Source organism: Halictus rubicundus, chromosome 8 (genome assembly GCF_050948215.1).
Source record: "Halictus rubicundus isolate RS-2024b chromosome 8, iyHalRubi1_principal, whole genome shotgun sequence".
NCBI lineage: Eukaryota > Metazoa > Arthropoda > Insecta > Hymenoptera > Halictidae > Halictus > Halictus rubicundus.
The window spans coordinates 6,508,390-6,528,651 of NC_135156.1; the positions used below are offsets into that span (position 1 = coordinate 6,508,390).

The following is a 20,262-nucleotide window of genomic DNA, read 5'->3' on the forward strand; positions in this document are numbered from 1 at the left end:
AAAAATAAAGTTTAAGTAACTTTAGCCCGCTCTTTCTAGAATTTAAGAACCGTTCCCATACAGTTAAAATGGATTACATTAACCTTCCTTGGTTAACCCAATTTAACCCCTTGGTTATGGTTAAGCGACGGTTCGAACCCCTGTTAACGAATAACAGAATTTACGGTACGAGCGACTGAAATCCAGTGTTTTTGAGGATTTTGGCACACGGCATTTTCTGTGTTCCTTTACTTATTTTAGCCTTGGAGTCAGGCCTCTGGAAGTTGCGAATGGGTTTGCTTGTACGGTCTGACTTGCAACTCAATGTCGATTGTTAGCGTGCCATATAACTCCAGATGTGACACAGTAGGGATGTGCGGGCCGGCTCGTGAATCGGGCACTCGAATCGGGACACGTCGAGAGGCCCGAGCCTTTCGGACGACCCATGACCCGACCTCATCGAGCGCGTTCGAAAAGAATCGGACAAGTTCGGGCGAGCGAGTTATCGCAATACCCAAGATTCAACTCTGCGTTCTTTTTGAAATAAACAATGGTAATAATAGTATTTCATTTGTAACTTATAACGCGATTTTTAATATATTTGATTTTTTAAATAACTACATTAGGTATATTCGGCAAGTATGTGCGTAATCTTTATTTGTATTAATATTTGAAATAATTCACGTGAAAAACTTAAAAGACAATATTCCCGGCATTCTAACGAATTTGTTTCGAATGAACTTACATATGAATCGATAATATCATTAAAATACCCTTACGGAGTTACATACACATAGAAGGTATATAAATATGGTAAATCATCATAATTTTTTGGAGGGTGATGTTATTATTAACTGCTATATGGTTTGCTTAATATCGTGTTATTTAACTTACTGAACTATCATTAACCTTACGTAAATTGTGCAACGCCTACTGACGCCGTGAATTCATTTTCTCACGTAAGCCTTGCAGGATACTGCACAAAGATCCCTTGTTCAAGGATCTTTCCCCGAAACTTGTATCGCCTTACTCCTGAGTGTCTGCCTGCGATGTGTCAATTGTCATTGAGTGGAGTACGGCTGGTCTGTCTTCTTGTTTCTAGACCCGTACCCAAGCCCGTAACAAATTCTTAAGGCCAAGCATGCCAATAAATAACTAAAAAATTACAGTGTCCCACTCATTCGTAACACAGACTCAGACATGATGTCTGAGCATGGGCAATCATGATGCCTAAACAATTCTAGAAAAATATAATATTAAATTCCCTACATTTCAATTTAAATAAGATAAGTTAATTTTTAAAGTAAGTTAAATTACAATCAAAGTAAATACTTTTGTCTACACGTATAACTCCACACAATCAAATTGTACAAAAATTTTAACAGCTTACAGCTAGCAAAGATTATTCGAAGAAAATTATTCGAAGCGTTTGAATAGCAATACACATCAAATTATATCGTGTTTAGTGTCATTTTAATCAGAAAAACTCCACAAATAGGTTAATGGAAGTGCTATAAAAAATAATGAAAAATAAAGAAGTTTTGTAATTTGATTGGTGGAGTTTCACACCGATATACCTGTTCTCGCCTCGGTCGCGCGGCTGCCGTTTATTGCACCGCTGGGCGACCGAGGCTTCTGGGCCTGGGCCGACGGGGCTCGAAGCCGCTTATTCGAGCTGAAGAAATTATTCGAAATTCGGAAGAATTAGTCGTAGCCTCCGAATAACAGTACAGATAAAAAATGAAAATTTAATTTGGAGCTTCGAATATAAAACAGTATATTTATTCGTCGGATAAATTCTCATCTAATAAAATTATTTATTCGACACTCGTCCAATAAAGATGCTTTTTTTTTATTCGAACCTTCAAATAACAAATAAAGATAAAGTATCTTTTATTCGAATTTTTATTTAAATAATTTTTATCCCAAATAATGCCCAACTCTGCGAGGGCCGTTAGCAGCGTGAAAGATTTACTTCATATTTTATTGAATTTAATTATTACAAAGAGTGTATCATGAACAAAGTGTATGCACTTTCGATGCAGTATCGAATGAGGTTTATAACACGAGCGACTGGAATCCGCCTCTTTTGAGGAGTTTATTACACACTGCATGTCTAGCCTTCCTTTAATTAGTTTTGGAGGCAGGTCTCTGGAAGTTGTGAATGCATTCGCTTGTATGGTTTGGCTTGCGACTCAATAGGGATTGTTAGAATACCATAAAATTCCAGATATGACACAGAACACAGGTAAATAGGTGTGCTGGGCGCTACGTCACCAACGCACTAAAGGACTGAAATGAAGGAAACACTTTTATTTTTTCAATGATCGTCGCAAAAAATTGTTCTTCCTTGAATATGGATGGTACCATGGTATTGAGTTGTAAAAGAGTGTTAAACAGAGCTGCAATGCAGCCCATAAAAAATTAGTAGAACGGTGAAATAAAGAGTAAACTAGAATGTTTTCGAGTAAAATTATTTAAAAATAGTTCTAATGTGTTTTTAAAGTCATCTAGTAAAAATCTTATGGTGTTGAGGCGGAAAAAAATATTTATTCATGAAAGAAAATTTTTTTTAATTAGTAATAACAGTAACTAAATATATGAAAAAAATTAAGATAGTGTTGATGACAATAGCTCATTATTAAATTAATATTCAGGTTGGTCGCTTTTAAACTTCGATATGAAATCTGTATTTGTTCGAATTTTTCCGGATTTTCCATTTTTTACAACTAGAGTTTGCAACTACAAAATTGGAAAAAAATAAAATACGTATCATTACAATTAATATTATTCTTAATTTATATTAATTAGAGATTTTGTACACAAGATTTACATGTTAGTTACATATTTCATATAAAACAATTAAGCTGTACGTTCTAATCCTGGTTAAAAAAATAATGTGCGTTCAGTCTTATGCTAAAAGACTGACCGGTTCTGTTCCAGGAAAGACTGACCGGTTCTGTGCCATGCTAAAAGACTGACCGGTTCTGTTCCAGGAGAGACTGACCGGTTCTGTGCCATGCTAAAGCGGCGATGTCACGAAAGTGGGAACGCCGAAACCCCGGGCGTGAGCACTCTCATTCCTCTCTGTCTATATTATTCATTCAGGGTTTAACAGGTTCCATGTTTATTTGTATCAGACGGGTATAGAATGCAATTTGACAGGCGGTCTAACCTAGACTCATTGAAATAAGAGGGTAAGCGTCTACAAACTGTAGTAAATGGAGGGAGAAAACGTTGAACGTTCTCAAATAGATACAGCGATTGTATCCGAAAATGGAACCGGAGAAAAAAATGAGTCTGAATCACCGGTAGAGAAAGTAGAAGAAAAAGAAAGAACCCAGGTGAACTTGGAAGTTCTTGAAGATGCGGAAACAGAGCATTCTGAGCAACGGATTTATCAAATGCGTCCCCAACTACATGAGAAGTACTTTCATTTATCCGAATAATAATGTTCATTTACGTTTCATTGTTCACGATACTTTCTCACGCATCCATACATTTCACTTTTTTTTATTAAAATTATTTTCTCTATTTTATTTCTGGACAAATATTACGTTATATTTACATTTTTACATACGAATAATTAAATACGATTAAAAACCGATATAAGAACACTTACCTATTTATTATTCTGACATTGTTAAAACATTTTTCCGTTTAATCCTTTGACTCCAATATGTACTAACTCAAAATCGTACACTAAATGCAGTGTATGAACCTTACGTAGTCAAAGGGTTAATAATCACAATGCAACTATGTAGGACCAAAATGTTTTACGCAGGTTTAAACCACTCAGAGCTAAAGAAGTTATACATAATATATTATTCGATCAGCTTTCCACAAAAGTTTATGATGCTCAGGAAGCTGTACAGTGGACTAAAGATATAGCTGATATAATTAGAGAAAAAGTTAAAGGTGAAATTTCCTGTTCAAAGCAAATGTACCACATTAATAATAAATTACACAAACAATCTTCTGTGTACTTTTAGAATTGAACTTCAAACGTTACAAATATCTTGTAAATGTGGTTTTGGGTGAGCAACATGGTGCTGGGGTAAAAATGGGTACGAGGTGCATCTGGGATGCAGAGGCTGATACATATGCTTATGATAGTTTTGTAAATGTAAGGAACATTACAATGTTTAATACTTTTAATTTATTGCACAGATTAATATGTGTCTAAAAGATCATAGTGCACCTCTTATATTGAATTATGTTGTGTTATTGTATTTAATATTCTTCTCAACTTTTAAAGATCAAAGTTTTTAGTGTATAGTTTTATCGATAATAAATACAAAATATTGAGGGTGATTTATATGGTTAAAAGAAACCAAGTATTTTGGTAGAACGCATAAGATATGATGAAACATTTCTCATGGTGCGCATTGCGTTCATTAGGATTTCATACAAAACAATCGATTTTTTTCAGGATACAATATTCTGTGTTGCCACTGTGTACGCTGTGTATTTTTATTAAAAAGATGGTGTTCCTCTCAGGTTAATGTGGTAACTTATTAACAAAAACTATATTATAGATGATGGTGAAAGAAGGGAAAATAAATATGCGATCACACATCTAGGAGGAGGAAATTGCTTTATTAAAGTAGAAGCTATTTTTATTACTTGATAATACGTGTTTCAACATGGCACAATTATTGATACATACTTAAAGATAGTGTTTGTATGTACACATACTTAACTTCACAATGAAAGTACATTGATTTCTTATGTCTTTCATTCACTACAATTATTATAGCACCATAATTCACAGTATTATTATAGTATAATTACAGAAATGTCATAAGGCATATTTTTAAGCTACAACGGAAACTTATCACTACTACTACACCATCTTTCTAAATTCATTTGCGTTAAGATTATCTTAAATTACCATATGTTGTGCTAAAATTACTGCATTATGATTTATTTACTTTATACGTCGTATATTAAAATTGAAGTATGAATTGTGAATGTAGTATAAAAACTCAAAATTAAAAATGATGCAATAATTTCGTTTACGTGACAGTAAAGAAATAAAATATAGAATATTTTTAACATTATTATAATACAAAATTACATATGTAATAAATTATTTGTTAAAAATTGCCCTACCGCGTGGCCACATATATTTTTCGAAATATATGAAAAAAGTGGTAAGCTACCTACGTATGACTAAAACAAAATGTAAATATACGTGATGACAGTAAACACTAAAAGATTTTGTATGATGCTGAGAAGAAAAATAAATAAGTTTCTTATTTTCTGTAAATATAGCAAAATGAAACAATAATTAAATCAGTATTTCATATTATTGATTAAAACAATAAAACCAGTTAGATGACTTCATATCTTTGCAATTCTAGTACTTATTTCCAAAAGTTATACAATATAAGAGACAGCAACCAATTAGAGAAATACTTCAGAAGCTGTTTTATAAGATATACAATTTACATAATGATTTATATCGAAAATATCTTTTTATGTCAATTTAATTTCTGTGTACAACTTCCTCTTTCGGTTTTTCTCTGTAATTGCAATTTTACTTTCACGTTATGCGAATAACGGATGGTTAATAATTCGAGGCACATTTTTGGATTAATAAATTACATAATTGAACACGGCATGGCACAACAAAGGGGAAGACACACAGGGACAACAGCACCGCCGCTCTTGGTTTGCGTTTTGCTCTTACTTGACGCTTCGTATTCGTATTTTGCGCTACCCTTTTGCCAACCACCCTGTGAATAAACAATATTTTCATAAATATATTTTTAAAGAAACGTATTACTAACATCAACGTTTCCAAAGTTGTACATTATTGTTTCCTTAACTTGTAAGTAAACACGTTAAAGTGAAACGTTTCAAGTTTTAAACATTTGCATTGTTTTTCCCAAGTTCGAGCATAAGTTCAGTGGTTCTGGCAGAAATGACTTTGTCATAGTATACTTACACCAGCTTGTGACATTGCCATGCTCGATTCTTCCTTCTTGGTAAATTCCGCGGATCCAGGAGGATAATAAACTGGTGGGCCAGCAACGTTTTTACTCTTCACTTTAGGTGGCGAGTGGGGTATAAAGTCGACTTCTTTTTTAGTGGCAGGTGATTCTTTTTGTTGTACTCTTTCCCGCTTCTCGATGTCCTCCAACACTTCCCGCTAAAAGGTAATGAAGTAACAATTAAAATATAGTGCACGTGTTAACGCTAATAATATATCTTTTACTGTTTAATGGTGCATAAGACATAGAACATTTTTGGGATATCAATTTTCTACATTAAAATGACGAACAATTTATTTTTCAGCGTAACCCTTCCATTGGGAATTCAGTGACTATAATTATTGAAGGTCATTCAAGGTCACAGGGGAAATTTCATTTATCTTTATACTACTTATTTACCTCGGTGTCCGAGAACGATGCCATAAGGTCCTCCAACTTTTTGGGCGGGCACTGTTGAGTGGTGGCAGGTTTCGCCGGGCAAACCTGAACCCCATCGGTTGGAAATGGTTTTGGTAACAAGACCTCGTGGTCCTCGGCATTCTTGTGCGGCGGTACGGTCGTGGTCGTGTTCGAGAATTTATATATCGTCGTGGTGGACTGCGGTGGGGTGGTTTGTGGCGGCGAGGTGTAATAATTAACCGGTGTTCCCGGTTTATCAGGTGTCGGGTATCGTCCGCTGGAGGGCGACCTGCTAGGATAGTGTTCCTCGATCCGATTGATGGTGGTGTGACTCTCGTTTATTGTTTGATCCGGATGATCCGGCCGATCGCCAGGACCGTAGCCGTTCGGATAAGTACCATCGACCGCGTAGTATTTCTCGTTTCGCGTAATCGTTGTTTTAGTTTCCGGAGAGCCAGGATGGTAGACGACTGTCGTTGGTTGCACCGGTGAACCTCCGAGATGTTCTTCGCGGAAGAATTTCTCTTGGTGTAGGGTCGTGGACTTTTTCGTGATGTCCATGACCGGCGTTGGACTGCCATACCTGACCGCAGGTGCTCTCGGTGGTGGTACGTTTTCGGTTATGGTTTGATAGGTGACCGTTTTATCGGTCGCAGAAGTGCTACCTTTCGGCAACGTGTACGTTATAGTCTGGTCACCCGGAAGCATAACGGGTCCTGGCACACCGCCACCTGGTAGGTACGATTCAGGTGCTCCTGGCAACTCGTATGTGTACGTTTTGATGGTTGTTGTGACTTTCGTATTGGGACCTGGTGCCAGGTTGATAGGGATCGCTGGCGTCGGTGATGGAACTGGCACGTACTCCACTGGTTCCGCTTGGTAGCCTTTAACAATTCAACAGTTTATCATCGAATCATGAGGTACAGAGATTCAACCTAACAACGTATGCACTCGATTCTGTTTTTATACGATCTTGATATTACATCAAGAAAAACGAATTTAAAGAAAAATTGTTTTCGAAGATGTGTTAAAAAACTATTTCATTTTCATCAATAGACTGTCGGTTTTATAGATTTCAAATCAAAGTAGATTCATTCATAAACATTGATTTTTGTACACTTTTTCAATTTTTGCAGATACTCACTTGAAGTCTCGTTGACATACTTCACTTCCTTTTGAGTACTGTGCCTGGGTAGAGGTGACGTTCGTTTCATTCGAGATGGATATGCATCATTGTATACCTAAAATATGAGTATGATATCAGTGATTACAGTTTTTAGAATTTTACACCTAGCGTTAAGGTTTTTAGAAGCTGTTGTATATGGATAAATTTGTAACATTCCGAAAATGATTTTTAGATTTGTGAACCCAATTTCGAATACTGAAGATAACAGATTAAGCAATTATTTAATGGAAAATAAATATTCAGTTAGTTATTGTGAGAACAAAAAGGTAACGTTTTAACCCGAAACCGTTTGACGCACAAGCGTATTGTAATCAAATTAATCTTTATGAACAAGGCCAATGTCTGACATGCAAATCCACAAACGCGATGTTTTTTGAAATTATATTTTCTGACAAGAAACAGTAAACGAAACACAAGTTTATAATTTCTGTTTCGTACGAATTTTAGTTATTTCAGTTCTTTTCAATTTTTAAATTAGTGTTTCCTTAAACTTTATTCATAGTGTTTTTACAAATGGAGTACTTACTAGCTCTCTGCTGAGTGTTCTATCAATGGGTTCTGCATCACGGTGTAGTGTAGACTCTTCGTAAGTTCTTTCCCGAATATCGTCGCTATAAAATGCAACATAAACATTAAACTAATAATACGGGTTTCTGTTTAACGAAAAAATATACTTAACTCTAACCCTCCCGAACTTCCGACGAAGAAAATCATTGTATCCCTTATTCCAAAAATTGTCATAAACTTATTTGTCGTCGCTTCATGCCTTCATGATTGACATTTAATATTTTTGTTAAACCTAAATCAGTAATTTAGTAGTAATCTTGAGGGCACAAGCGACAATAAATTATTTCATGAAATTCAAAAACTTTTGAAATAAGTGAAAGAAAGTCTTTTTTGGTATTTTGCATTAGGTGTCACTTCTATTACATCAGATTACATTCGTGTCGAGAACTATTATGACCTCAGGTATCGGAAATTCGCCTTTTATGCACTTCTGTGCCCATATTGATTGCATAATTTATATTTACGTCTTTCATTGTTAAATCCTGCGCAACAGGATGCATTCGAAGAAGAAACGAGGCTTTCTTGGCAATGTACCAAATACGCGTGATATTTTGGAGAGCACTTACATCAAGGCCGAGCTGCCAGTAGTTAAAGCATTGTCGGGGGTTGTCCAGGTTTCTGTAAAACACAAATAGAAAATAAGTAAACCTTACAAACTGTAGTATTAACTCTAGAACACTAAGAGCCAGATCCCGGGCAAATTTTATTTGAAATGGAGGTAGGGAATAACTGTTTGAAAACGGTTTCTTTCGCACTGTTATTTTCAAATACCATTTTCAACCGAAACAAAAAATGTTCTCATAAAAAATTGTTGAATAAGCTTCCTCATTACAGCACATATTACAATGAAAATTGTATTTTAAACTAAACTCTGTTTAGTGCCTGGTAAGCATTCTGACGGGTGTTGCAGTTCTAGCGTTAATGAACGAATATTCATTAAAATGAGTAAAACGGAAAGTGCGAAAGTGTCGGCAGAGAACGGCAGAGCTAGACTGGTTTCAGTTCGAATTTTTGTTCTCGAAATTCAGGTTTCCGATGAACGGCCATCACCCACTGACCCAACGACAATGGCCATCCTTGGGTCTCAATGTCGCGTGTTCTTTCTTCGCTTCCCATCGCCATTCACATTTTTCGTCTTCCTTATTTTCTCATCGGGACTACACTAGAGGGACGGAGAAATCGGGTCAATCTTCTGTTATACGCAGCCCTAATATGGGTATGGGTGTATGTCGCGTGTTGCCGCAAACAACACAGACATTCGCGTCGGCCGCTGCATCGCTAGCATGCAGAGAGTCAGCCGGTTTGGAAATCTTCTCTGTATGATGACGTTACCGTGTCTCTTTCGACCATAGTTCCGTTGCAAATGCGTAAAACTTTCATATAAATCATGAAATTCAATTGGCCCTGTTCAGTCGAAATTTTTTATTCCAGGGGCCCCTTGAACCCCTTGGGACCTTCGATAAAATAAACGAAACCGATTTTTCAAAAATATTGTATTCTGTTGGTATAACACAATACCTTCGGACAATACTTCCCCAAAGTTTTATTTGGAAATTCATGAAACATTTATTTATTGATTATTTAATTAAACATGTAATGTATGAAAAAAAGTGTTGAATTTCTCTTAAGAATGTTATTCTTTCGGAAAGCTTCAATTTATCCGTGTGAACTGTTTTCATGTACTTGAAAAATCTACAAATTTTATTTTATGTTTTTCTGAGCATACGCATCATGACACGATAAAAAAAGGAGTGCGTGTCCCAGTAGATTTCCACTGATACATATTCATGTGAAAAATGACGCATACAAAAATGCCTAGGCCGAGTATGGCCTGCTGGGAATGAAGTTTCGCGAGAAACTTCATCTCGCGACAGGTATCGAACCTCCCTCGTTTTGTCGTTCTCATTGTTAATTGACAGTATACCTGTAGAGCCGCTCCGCGCCTTAAAAGGAGCGACACGAGTGACCAGCTCTCCTTCCTTCCACGATCGCTCAAAACGCACCAGCGCTTGCGCGCGATTCCTCGTGAACACGCTTTAGAGTTTACAGAATGTATAAGCCGTATCGCATCGTAGAGAGAACCGTTTTAATATTCACGAACTGCAATAGTAGTCGGACAGTATCGAAATACTCCTATAACTTATTACTTTTGGGATTTTTGGCGATGCATTTAATTTTGTAACGTACGGTTGCATTTACAAATGTTCGATAAGAGTTTCTTGACGACTGTGCTTAAGAAAAAAAATAAATAAATAAAGTAGAATCGAGAAACTTACCAACTGGTTTTCCATCGAGGCTCTTATTGTACTGATACGACACTTGTTTGTAGGCGATTGTTTTGCTTTGGCCAGGTTGCACCTAAACGAAACAAGAATACTACCGTCAAGCATGTTTATGTAAATCTGTATCGTAGAAACCTGATCATGACATTCTGGTTCGCTATTATTATTTTTACGATATCATTTTTCCTGGGTAATGTCTTTCGAATACATTGTACAGGTACAATATAAATAGTCAATGAGTCTTTCATGAATGAATAACGTCGAATAAATTACTATTCACGTCGATTTGCGCACGTCTGTAGGTCGAACCAATGATCAATTGCGTTACATTCACAATGTGAGCTGACTGATTGCTCGTGCACATAAATAGTTAAGACAACTATAATTGTTTTAGATTTATAATTGCTCTTTCTCAGCCTCAATTTTTGAGAGATTTGATTTTGAAAGAAGAGTCAAAACTTCAACTTTCATCCTTGCGTAGAAAACTTTCATAGACTCTTCCGAATGTGACGGTATTTCTTTTTTTTTAATAAAATTATAAACATGTGTAAAAAATGTTTAATGTCGAAGACTCATTGACTCATCGTATGAGTCCTACATACATAAAGGGAGATTTTAAAAGGAAAATAAAAATTCGTTGCGCAAGAAAAGAGAAAGCACTTTTGTCACAAAGTCTGACATTTGGCGTGATGTATTGGAGGATGGTAAATTATGCGTGAAAGAGTTCGTGGTAATTGCGAGTTCCGGCAATCAATGAAAATGTAGATTAGTTGCGAGTGTAATTTACTGCGCGCATCCCGCCGATCACCGGATAAAATTTCAGCCCCGAAGCCGTTCGCACGTCTAAGAACGCCGCCTATTCTCATTTGCATACGGAATAACAGCTTTGACTGTAAAAACCAAAGATGCAAGGAGATGTAATTTGCTTAGAGTTTCTATCCTAGTTTATCTTTTAGCTGTATATACCAGTTTGAAAGCCTGTGGTTTACGTGTTCGCTATTGTGCAGCATACTTCATCCTCCGTATGCATGTATGCACATCTATCGCATCGCGCATCGCATTTTCTATTCTTTTAATGCGATATTGAAAATTTATTTTCGAGTGGGATTTCTATTCAAATATCACAGTTACTTTACACAAACCAATCATTAAAATTAGGATATATTTATATTTGCAACCGAACAGATTTATGTTAGAACCCAATATTTGAAATAATTAAGAGGCTTATTAAAGACAAAGAAATTCTTCATTTGAGTTTTGTTTAATTTTCATGCTGTGCCGAATCGTACTAATAATACATGTAGATGATCATGTATACAGTGCTTACACGATATATGTCTAAAGCACCGGTCTAGCCAGGGACATATATCGGCTAGGAGATACTATTCTTTGATCCACGCCGAATGTAGAAAAGGACAGGGGGAAAAGGACATTTTTTAATCGATAGCTTTGGCTTAATTACTGTGAGCAAAAGCCACTCTGTTGTATACGTATGTTCGAAAATATTTCTATAAAATGAATTTGGAAACAAAGACTTACATTCTGTAATTCTGAATCGATGAATTCCAAGCCAGGTATACCACTCGCTGCTCCGCTCGGTCCAGTGCTCACATATTTCTCTGTGGTGGTCATGGCACTTCGATTAGGCGAAATTGGTCTGAAACAGGATCGCGAGGACCCGCTCTTAATTTGAACTGTTAACGAAGAACAGTGAAAACGTGCTTATTTGAAAATATTGAAATTATTCAAGACTATGAACGACGAAGAAGTTCGAATCAACTTAATCGTAGAATAAATTAATAATCAATAAATCGTAGGTGTCGACGCTTCAGTTTCAGTTTTATTAATTAAATTATTTTGAGCTGATGGGAATTTTCGGGGTCGATGTTCGACGCTTAATGCATTAATTGAGGTTGAAAATGGCACTTTTACGATAAGCAAAGTTTTCAAGATTCGCTTACCTGCCCTCAGAGACCACCTTGGTTGGATTTGCAGCCACGCGATACTCCACTTGGGGTGAGAGTGCTCTGCCTCCTCGGCTTGGGGTGGCACTTCTCGACACGCTTGTCTGCAAGTCTTCAAGAAGAGCGTCTGCAATCGTTAAAGACGCCGTTTTGCACTACTTCTATTCCACAGCAATCTTCATGTGATGTATGGGTGTACTAAAGCTAGCTTATGTAGAAATTCAGATAAAAAGCTGTTGACTTCCAAAGAAGTTTGAGCACCCCCTTGAAAAATTTCTGTTTCTTTATTTAGAAAATTACATCTATTGCAAGATAATGTATTTATTGAAAAATAAATTTGCCCTCGAAATTTCTCTTGCACCCCTGGAACACTTCTTCGCACCCTCAGAGGTGCACGCACCCCAGGTTGAGAAATGATTTTAATGAAAAAAAATTAATATCTCCTTTTTAATATTCGTTTTGCTTTAAGAGTAAGTGTAATTAATATAGGCACAGTGACGGGTTCCCCCACAGTAACTGGATCCCTTACCCTATTAAAATCTTTACCGAACAATTTTATATTCCGTAGCATTAAACTTGCTTCTTCGAGGTCATCGTTGATCTATAAGATGATTGCAAAAGTTCTAGCTGAATTTAAAAATCAAACACAAGCAGTTACATTTTAACCCTTTACGGTCCTACGCTGTGCTGAACTCGGCATTGGTTCCTCATTTTATCGATTCCCATCATACTCATTAACAATGTCACAACCACATATGCTTGAACAACTGTAGTATCTCTTAGCTGTTCTAAATAGGTTAATCGCGCCAGCTATAGAACCTTATTTTTAAGTTCTGAAGTAAAAGGGAGGGAACAGGCCATTTTCAATAAATATAAATGTCCCGTTTTCTTCTACGAAATCAATAAGGACAGAGAAACTGAAATTATTGCAGCTGCGAAGATGTCACGCAGTCAACATTTTTATATTATTGATGATAATGTTAGGGTAAAAAAAACTAAAATACAAGAAAGTTTTTAGCAGGTTAAGCAACATTTATGAGATAAATTCTTACACCTTTTGTAATACCGAGAAATGGAGGGCATTGCACGGATTAAACCATTCGTATTACTTGTAAAACAATTGCTCGTAGGGTAGGATTACACATCGAGTGGCACATTTAAAGGTTTACCTAAATTGTTTTCGAGGCTGTTGGCCGTGGTCGCAACCTGGCTCTGGCCAGATATAGGACTGCCATGACTCACGATCTTTCTGCTGCTGCGTGTAGTCGTTCTCTCCCTTATCGCCGTTGACATTGCGTTCTGCTTAATTCCCTGCCTCACGAAACCTGACGAAACAAAAACGATATACATCGATCTATTAACAACTGATGAACAGACCAAACGTGCGTTTGCAGAGTAAAAAGAGATGAGAACAAAGCAATCATTGCACCACACACATACGTGTACTTGTATGCAGAATTATAAATAACAAATCAATTATTTTACTCTTCGTGTACCAGTGTTTGCTAATAATTACTAGACTTCCGATTTTTATGGAAAATAAAAATTCTTTGCCTCGATTGCAACGAACTGGAGCAAAATAAAAATTGATTTCTCTTCTTACTGAGTTTAATAGGTCAACAGTAATACTAGGACAGTTCTAAATTCTAATGCTTATACTGTTCCATGTTTCTATAAAATCCGTAACAATTATCGACGCTTTCTGTCGTGTCTGCCCTTTGTTCCTAATGTCAAGTTCACGAACAGCTATTTTCGAAGAGGATCGTACCACCGTGCTAGGAAAATAATACGCAGCTCGGACGATTTTTACGAGCACAAGTCGTCGCGTCTATGTTTTTAGGGGAAAGCTCTGTGCCGAGCGACTTTTCCTCGGCTCTTGTTGTTACACCTCATCTGAATATAGGACGTAACAGAGGTCCTATTTATAGAAGCTGCACGTTTATAAATATGGCAGATTCGAAGAGATCGAGAAACTGGATCTAGAGGCGCGGAGCAGGAACTTTCGCAGTGAATACCTGAAGCCGGTTTATTGGCCGAGCTCAAGTCACTTGTGGGCTAAAGCAGTGGCATTTCGAATTAAGTGGGCGCGTGTAATGCTGGGCGTATCCGATGCTAACTTGCGAACTGAAATTTATCGCTGTCTTGACCGTTCTCTAATAAAACCGACCCGCAAAAAGCGCTCCACACTTGCCAAGAAAAAGATTCAAGTTGATAAAATTCCGCAAAAATTTCTTTCAAATAAAGCATCCGTTAAAATTTCTTACAAAAAAATATCTGGACACATTTAAAAGTTTGCGAGACGTTTTTGGCTGAGACCGCGGTGTGAATTATCTGATGACATTTGTCTTGAGAATGCTACGAAATGTGTCTGAAAGCATCGGAAAATTTTGTTCTTCTACTTTGTAACCACCACCTAAAACTTTAAGTGCATGGTGTGAATTTGCATGGTAAAATAAGAAAAATGTTTTGTCGTTGGATTGGAATTGTTTCATCGCGATGTACGCATCCAATCCCATAATTAACAAACGAAGAAAATGAAAGGTGGCGTGTGCAGCGTTCGCAACGGAGTTTCCTCGGGAAATGGTTAACGGCCGTGTGTTCTTCCGACGGAGACATCGATGCGAATGGGGCAAAGGGGCCAAGGAGGCCTTCCGAGAACCGTCTGCGGAGGAGACGCGCACTCGTATGATCACTACTAAACCTTGAAACGTGTATCCGGGCGGTTTCTAGAATTTGTATTCTCCCAACAAGTCGAACAAAAATTGTTCTGCTCGAGCAAGTCCGTGAGCGTACTTCGAAAACTTCGATTGCTCCCATCCCACCATTTTATCGAGTCATTTGGGAAAGATCGGAGTGAGAGATAAATTCTGTGAATCGTACTCTATTCGGTCACTTATCCTCACATTTTCTGCGGTGAAAATGTTGCTGCAATTCAATTATCCATACTTTAATTGCGATCTTATTCACTGTCTGAAATCCACGAGTTGAGCACCATACTAATTTTCGTACGCAGGCTGTGGATCTTTATGCATAGTAAAATCTGTCTACGTCAATTAGAAACGACACCAGCCAAATACAGAGTGGCCTAAAAGTCACTAGACCATTTGAAATGGTCATTTTGGACCATCCTGTAGAAACTTGTTTCCTTCTTTAATAGTTTTGACAAGTTGGACACGATATATCGATATTCTTAAATTTTTAAACGTTTTTACGATTTAATTTAATTTATTTAGATTTTTCATAATTTTTATGATAATACAAGAAGGTTGTTCATTCATAAAAATGGTTGAATAATTAAACGTACTAAATTATGAAGTTGATGTTGATAAATATATCAATATTCTAATCTGTAGTAATCGTGACACTGATTAAAGTAATTTTCAGAGAATTCAATGCTCCGTGTACTTTCGTGATTGTGAATGATTACGAGGTGTGACCTTTCGTGTCAAATCGTTAAAAGAGTGGTAGTGACATTGTGCACCGCTGATCGAGGCCTTCGCGCGAATCAAAATGGTGATGACCGCGGTTGATCTGATTCTGAGCGCAATTGCGCAAGCGTTGCGTTTAAAATTGGAGAATCTGACTCATTTAATTTTTATCGTATTACATGCCTAGTTTGTTCTCGAAATAAATAAGTTTTTTGATAGACTAGACTGTAATTAATGTCTGCTCTGATAAATGCGCTAGGAAAGAAGAAGAATCAGCCCATGAAATGTTTACTTTCATGCGGCTTTTAACATTAGACCAGACGGTTCAAAATATTTATCGCGCGTTTATTGGTATTACAACAAAAGTCGCATGCAATATTATCAAATATATTTACTTCTGGAATTTCTAACTGAATTAATAACTGTCGGTGCATACGGTGAGGGACCCAATCACATCCAAGTATAGTGAATATTAAAAAAGATATATATACATATATATGCTTTAAAAATAAGTATAATTAATATAGGCACAGTAATTGGGTCCCTTACTCTATTCGTCGCAAGTTTACATAATTGCAGTACAGTTGTCAATTCTTTTAATACATTTTCAACGATCTACCTAATTTTGTTCATTGCGACGAGTAGTGTTTCGCGGACAGTATAGTACACGTTCATGTTTTCAGTAGCAACAAGTAATATCGTACGGTAGGAAATACATATGTATAAATTACTACTGTGTGAGTTATGTGTCAGCTTTCAAAGAACTTCTGTGTTTCAAGAAAGTAGGACAATGTTAACTGTATTACGTATGCCAGGAATAAAAAAAAACGTGATTCGATCGTGCATCTCGTGATTCTCACTTCGTTACATCAGCAGCATTATAGTGAGATTTTATGCGAAAGAAGAATTTGTAGAAATCGAAATGAAATCCGGTCTCTCTTCTTTTGCAGATTGTACAAGTTCTTTTTTCCTTTTATTTTTCACGTCTGCTTGGTCCGGTGAGAAAGCAGGTTTCGTCATTACGGCATAGGAAGAGTGGATAATTATAAATCCATTCTGCATAAATTTTGCAAAGGCGATCGACGTTTTTGCGACAAAGAAACCCCTTATTATGTTGAATAGTTGAGTCGTACGAGTGTCAGTGTTTGCACCTAAATCAATCTCCACAACCTAGCGTCTCGTTTGTTTTCCGCACCTTAACTAATTCCTTTTATTTTCGAAGGTAAAATTGGCAACTGATGCGAAAGAGTTGGCACGAGTTCTTGAACAACAAACGCGGAAACAGTCGCACGATCGCCATTCGATCTTTCCTGGTACATGGTAAAACTTCTTTTGTGTGCGTTCAAAAATTTCTATATACTCAAGTTGATCTTAATCGTGTTTTTGAATACGTCGTTCTTAAAAATATAAAAGAATGTATTCAGCAAATATTTACCGAGCACAATATTCAAGCGTTACCCTAAGAATCGTAAATACCAATTATGTAATCACTACATTACGGAAGCAATAGGCGATTATGCACACCACTCACAACGGTATATTTTTTAGGTAATGTTCTTTCCTATAAAAGCTCCACGATATTTTCTTAAATAAAACATTCAAGTCTGAACAATTTTAGAAACGAAAGATCGTTTATTTCGATCCTTGGGAATAACTAGGGTAAGGGACCCAATTACTGTGAGGGTACCAATTACTGTGCCTATGTTAATTATACTTATTTTTGAAGCACCATGAATACTAAAACAGAGATATTGAATTTTTGTATGCTTTAAAAATAAGTATAAATAATATAGTAACTGGTGCCCCCATAGTAATTGTGTCCCTTACCTTATGACTGGGACAATAAAACAATAAAATATTAGGGTGACATTCTGAAATTCTGCTGCCACAAGAGCATGATCAAAATGATCCTTGACGTGTACCTTACATAGTAAAAAATCCACGAAGTCGGAAAGTGGGGTTTGACCTTCCGCCCGTGTACCAAGAACGGTCGTCTGCTCGCTGGATTACGTTTGCGACGAAGAACGTGATTGGATCGCGTCTCTTCATCATCTCTCTAATTGACAGTGCGCTCGGCAGCGCCACAAATTGAGATCTTAATTAAATAGAATTCACATGAATCACAAAACTTTCGTCTGCTGCTCCGTTTTTCTCACAAATGCTTCATTCAGTTTTTGAACAATTTGGCGACGCTCGGGGACACAACATTTTTTCTTTATTTCGGTGTACACAAAAATATTTTGGAATAAATGTGGAATCACAAACGCAGATTACTGATGTGATCTGACTAATGTGTGGTCAATAATGCGTGCGCGCTTGTGTGTGTGTGTGTATGTGTGTAACGTTAACAATTTGTTTACCCGAAGAAAGTCTATGTTGTGTCTTACTTTAAAGCACAAAAATTAATTTATCATGCTGAACTGAGAAACAATTTATGCGTTACTTCTTTTTATATATAAGCATAATGGAGTATTTGTTGGACAATGAACAATTTGAATAAGAGTCTTGCAAGAAATAAAGTCGATCATTAACCTTGCTGAATTTCTGACGCCAAAAATTTGATTGTTCTTGACGTGAAATTGAATTATTATTTATAGAAAAACCTCCGAGTAGCATAAAATTCGATCTCTCGCGAATATTCTTTTTCGAATGATCGCGCGTACCGTAGATCTTTCGAGGAAAGAAAAATGATGAGCAGAAACATCGAAAACAGAGTTCGAGCGCGAAGAAAATAGTCTCTGAGTCACACTCGTAAAATAAACGCGACGCATATTTAACATTCGGGATTTGTGGCGTTCATTTTTGTGCCCGCCCGAATCGTATAGGCCGTTTATTTTGAAACTGGTACACACTGCACTTTTTTTTATCCTTCGGTTTAAATTATACGGAAACGTGTACGTGCCGTTGCGCGACAAACAAAAGAAGGCGAGCAGAACGTTGTATTTTTACGTTGGTTGACTGTATTATCACTAGACTGGTGGATCTTTATGCAAGATAAAATTTTTTTAAATCCATTGTAAACGGTAGCAATTGAATACAGAATTTTCATTCAAACATCAATTGATTCGATTCAACACAATTCGAATTTCAATACCAATGATTCAATTTAGCATACCTAAGTATTTAAATTCAATTACCAACAATTCGATTAAAATTAAAAATTGACGATTCAATCCAATGTGTCTAAAACCGTTGAATTTAAACATTTAATTTAATTCAATACACCCACAAAAGATAATATCAAAAACAAAAAGGTATTAGTATTGGTATTTCTAATTTCGATAGCAATTTAAAGATTCGATTCAGATTAAAAATTGGGAAACCTACGTCAGCGGGCAGCATAGTATGAATTAAAATTTGAAATATAAGCAGACTCATGCTGCACTTAAAATAAGTGGCTCAAACAGGGACTGGTGTTTTTGTGTGTCCGGCGGGATGAGGCGCCTTCACTAGTGACACATATACATGTACGTAGCATAACGACTGCTACTGTTCGTGCAGCCTCTTAGAGACGACGAGAGTTTTTTAATGCGGCGAAATTAATTGCTGCACCGCTGGCATGTTGACCACTGCATTCGCAGTAATTCAACGTTAGCAGTCTTCTGCTAGGATCGGCGAATATTTAACGCTCACTCATTTCCATAGTTACAGTATGATATACATTATGACTATTCCCCGTCAATTTTCTATACGCACTTTCAAGTAATTTTTTAAATAATTCCACAATAAGCTAGTAGCGAATTTTTAGCAGTCACTATCAAAAGTTGCTATTGACTTAAACGGATTTTTCTTTCTGCTTACCTTCGGTTCAACAAACTGCGAACAAAATGAACAATTAGGAATCTATTGTTCCCGATCGTGGTTGAACTACCTACGCGAAAAATAATTTTAGAAAACTCTCGAAAGACGATCTTATGGGGTTCACTTGGATTGGGCAATTGAACGAATTAGGAATTAATATTGGAGAGATCCGAAGCCGAGATAAATTTGAGAAAGGCGAGGATTTTTTGCAAGTGATGCCAATATTATCGAAGAGCTCGGATACTCACCTCGCGAGAAAGGGTAATCCGATATTCACGACCGTACACCGTTCGCCTTTTTCGCTTTCGTTTCGTCGGCAATTTTCGCGCGTCGAGCGTGTCGTTCGATTAATTAGTCGAAAAGATAGGCGCACGTGACACCGTACAGTGTCTGTCCAACACTGACTCGATCCACTTGGCGAATCGCTCGCGTTGCAACACTAGCGCGCGCGCATGCGCAAACAGGTTTCCACGAGTCAGGTGCTCGATTCGTCGATCACGTCAATTTCAAAGGAATTGAGAAACAGTGTGGGCCGAATTTGAATCGAACCAGTCGTTTCTGCATCTCCCGGCTGGGGGATTTATATTTTTCAGTCTAAAATCAATTTCTGATCTCAACCGGTAAATTTTAAACCCGCGAGGGATCTTGTTCGCGTTA

At 36.9% G+C, this 20,262-nt stretch overlaps 2 protein-coding genes across 3 annotated transcripts; one reads left to right on the forward strand and one right to left on the reverse strand.

Moving 5' to 3' along the window:
• Positions 1-3,110: 3,110 nt before the first annotated feature.
• Positions 3,111-4,980, forward strand: LOC143356455 (dynein light chain Tctex-type protein 2B). 2 transcript variants are annotated; one of them, XM_076792165.1, is made up of 4 exons: positions 3,111-3,406; positions 3,764-3,897; positions 3,972-4,105; positions 4,412-4,980. In XM_076792165.1, the coding sequence occupies exons 1-4, from the start codon at positions 3,201-3,203 to the stop codon at positions 4,457-4,459; spliced, it is 522 nt and encodes a 173-aa protein (XP_076648280.1). In that variant the 5' UTR covers positions 3,111-3,200; the 3' UTR covers positions 4,460-4,980. The 2 variants fall into 2 exon arrangements, with proteins under 2 accessions (XP_076648280.1, XP_076648279.1); XM_076792164.1 differs by having other exon boundaries at positions 3,972-4,980.
• A 469-nt stretch (positions 4,981-5,449) lies between these two features.
• On the reverse strand, positions 5,450-20,023 carry LOC143356441 (uncharacterized). Its single transcript, XM_076792141.1, has 11 exons — positions 19,854-20,023; positions 13,546-13,701; positions 12,374-12,503; positions 11,952-12,069; positions 10,407-10,488; positions 8,697-8,748; positions 8,090-8,174; positions 7,522-7,618; positions 6,378-7,261; positions 5,933-6,136; positions 5,450-5,720 (listed from the first exon to the last, which is right to left on the reverse strand). The coding sequence occupies exons 2-11, from the start codon at positions 13,667-13,669 to the stop codon at positions 5,586-5,588; spliced, it is 1,911 nt and encodes a 636-aa protein (XP_076648256.1). The 5' UTR covers positions 13,670-13,701; positions 19,854-20,023; the 3' UTR covers positions 5,450-5,585.
• Positions 20,024-20,262: the final 239 nt, after the last annotated feature.

Excerpts from the sequence above, each read along its gene's own strand:
- LOC143356455 (XM_076792164.1), top strand. The coding sequence starts at position 3,201 with ATGGAGGGAGAAAACGTTGAACGTTCTCAAATAGATACAGCGATTGTA. Across the intron at positions 3,407-3,763 it reads CGTCCCCAACTACATGAGAA|GTTTAAACCACTCAGAGCTA; the intron begins GTACTTTCATTT and ends TGTTTTACGCAG. Across the intron at positions 3,898-3,971 it reads AATTAGAGAAAAAGTTAAAG|AATTGAACTTCAAACGTTAC; the intron begins GTGAAATTTCCT and ends GTGTACTTTTAG.
- LOC143356441 (XM_076792141.1), bottom strand. The coding sequence starts at position 13,669 with ATGTCAACGGCGATAAGGGAGAGAACGACTACACGCAGCAGCAGAAAG. Across the intron at positions 12,504-13,545 it reads CAGCCTCGAAAACAATTTAG|ACGCTCTTCTTGAAGACTTG; the intron begins GTAAACCTTTAA and ends TAACGATTGCAG. Across the intron at positions 8,175-8,696 it reads ACTGGCAGCTCGGCCTTGAT|CGACGATATTCGGGAAAGAA; the intron begins GTAAGTGCTCTC and ends TGCATTTTATAG.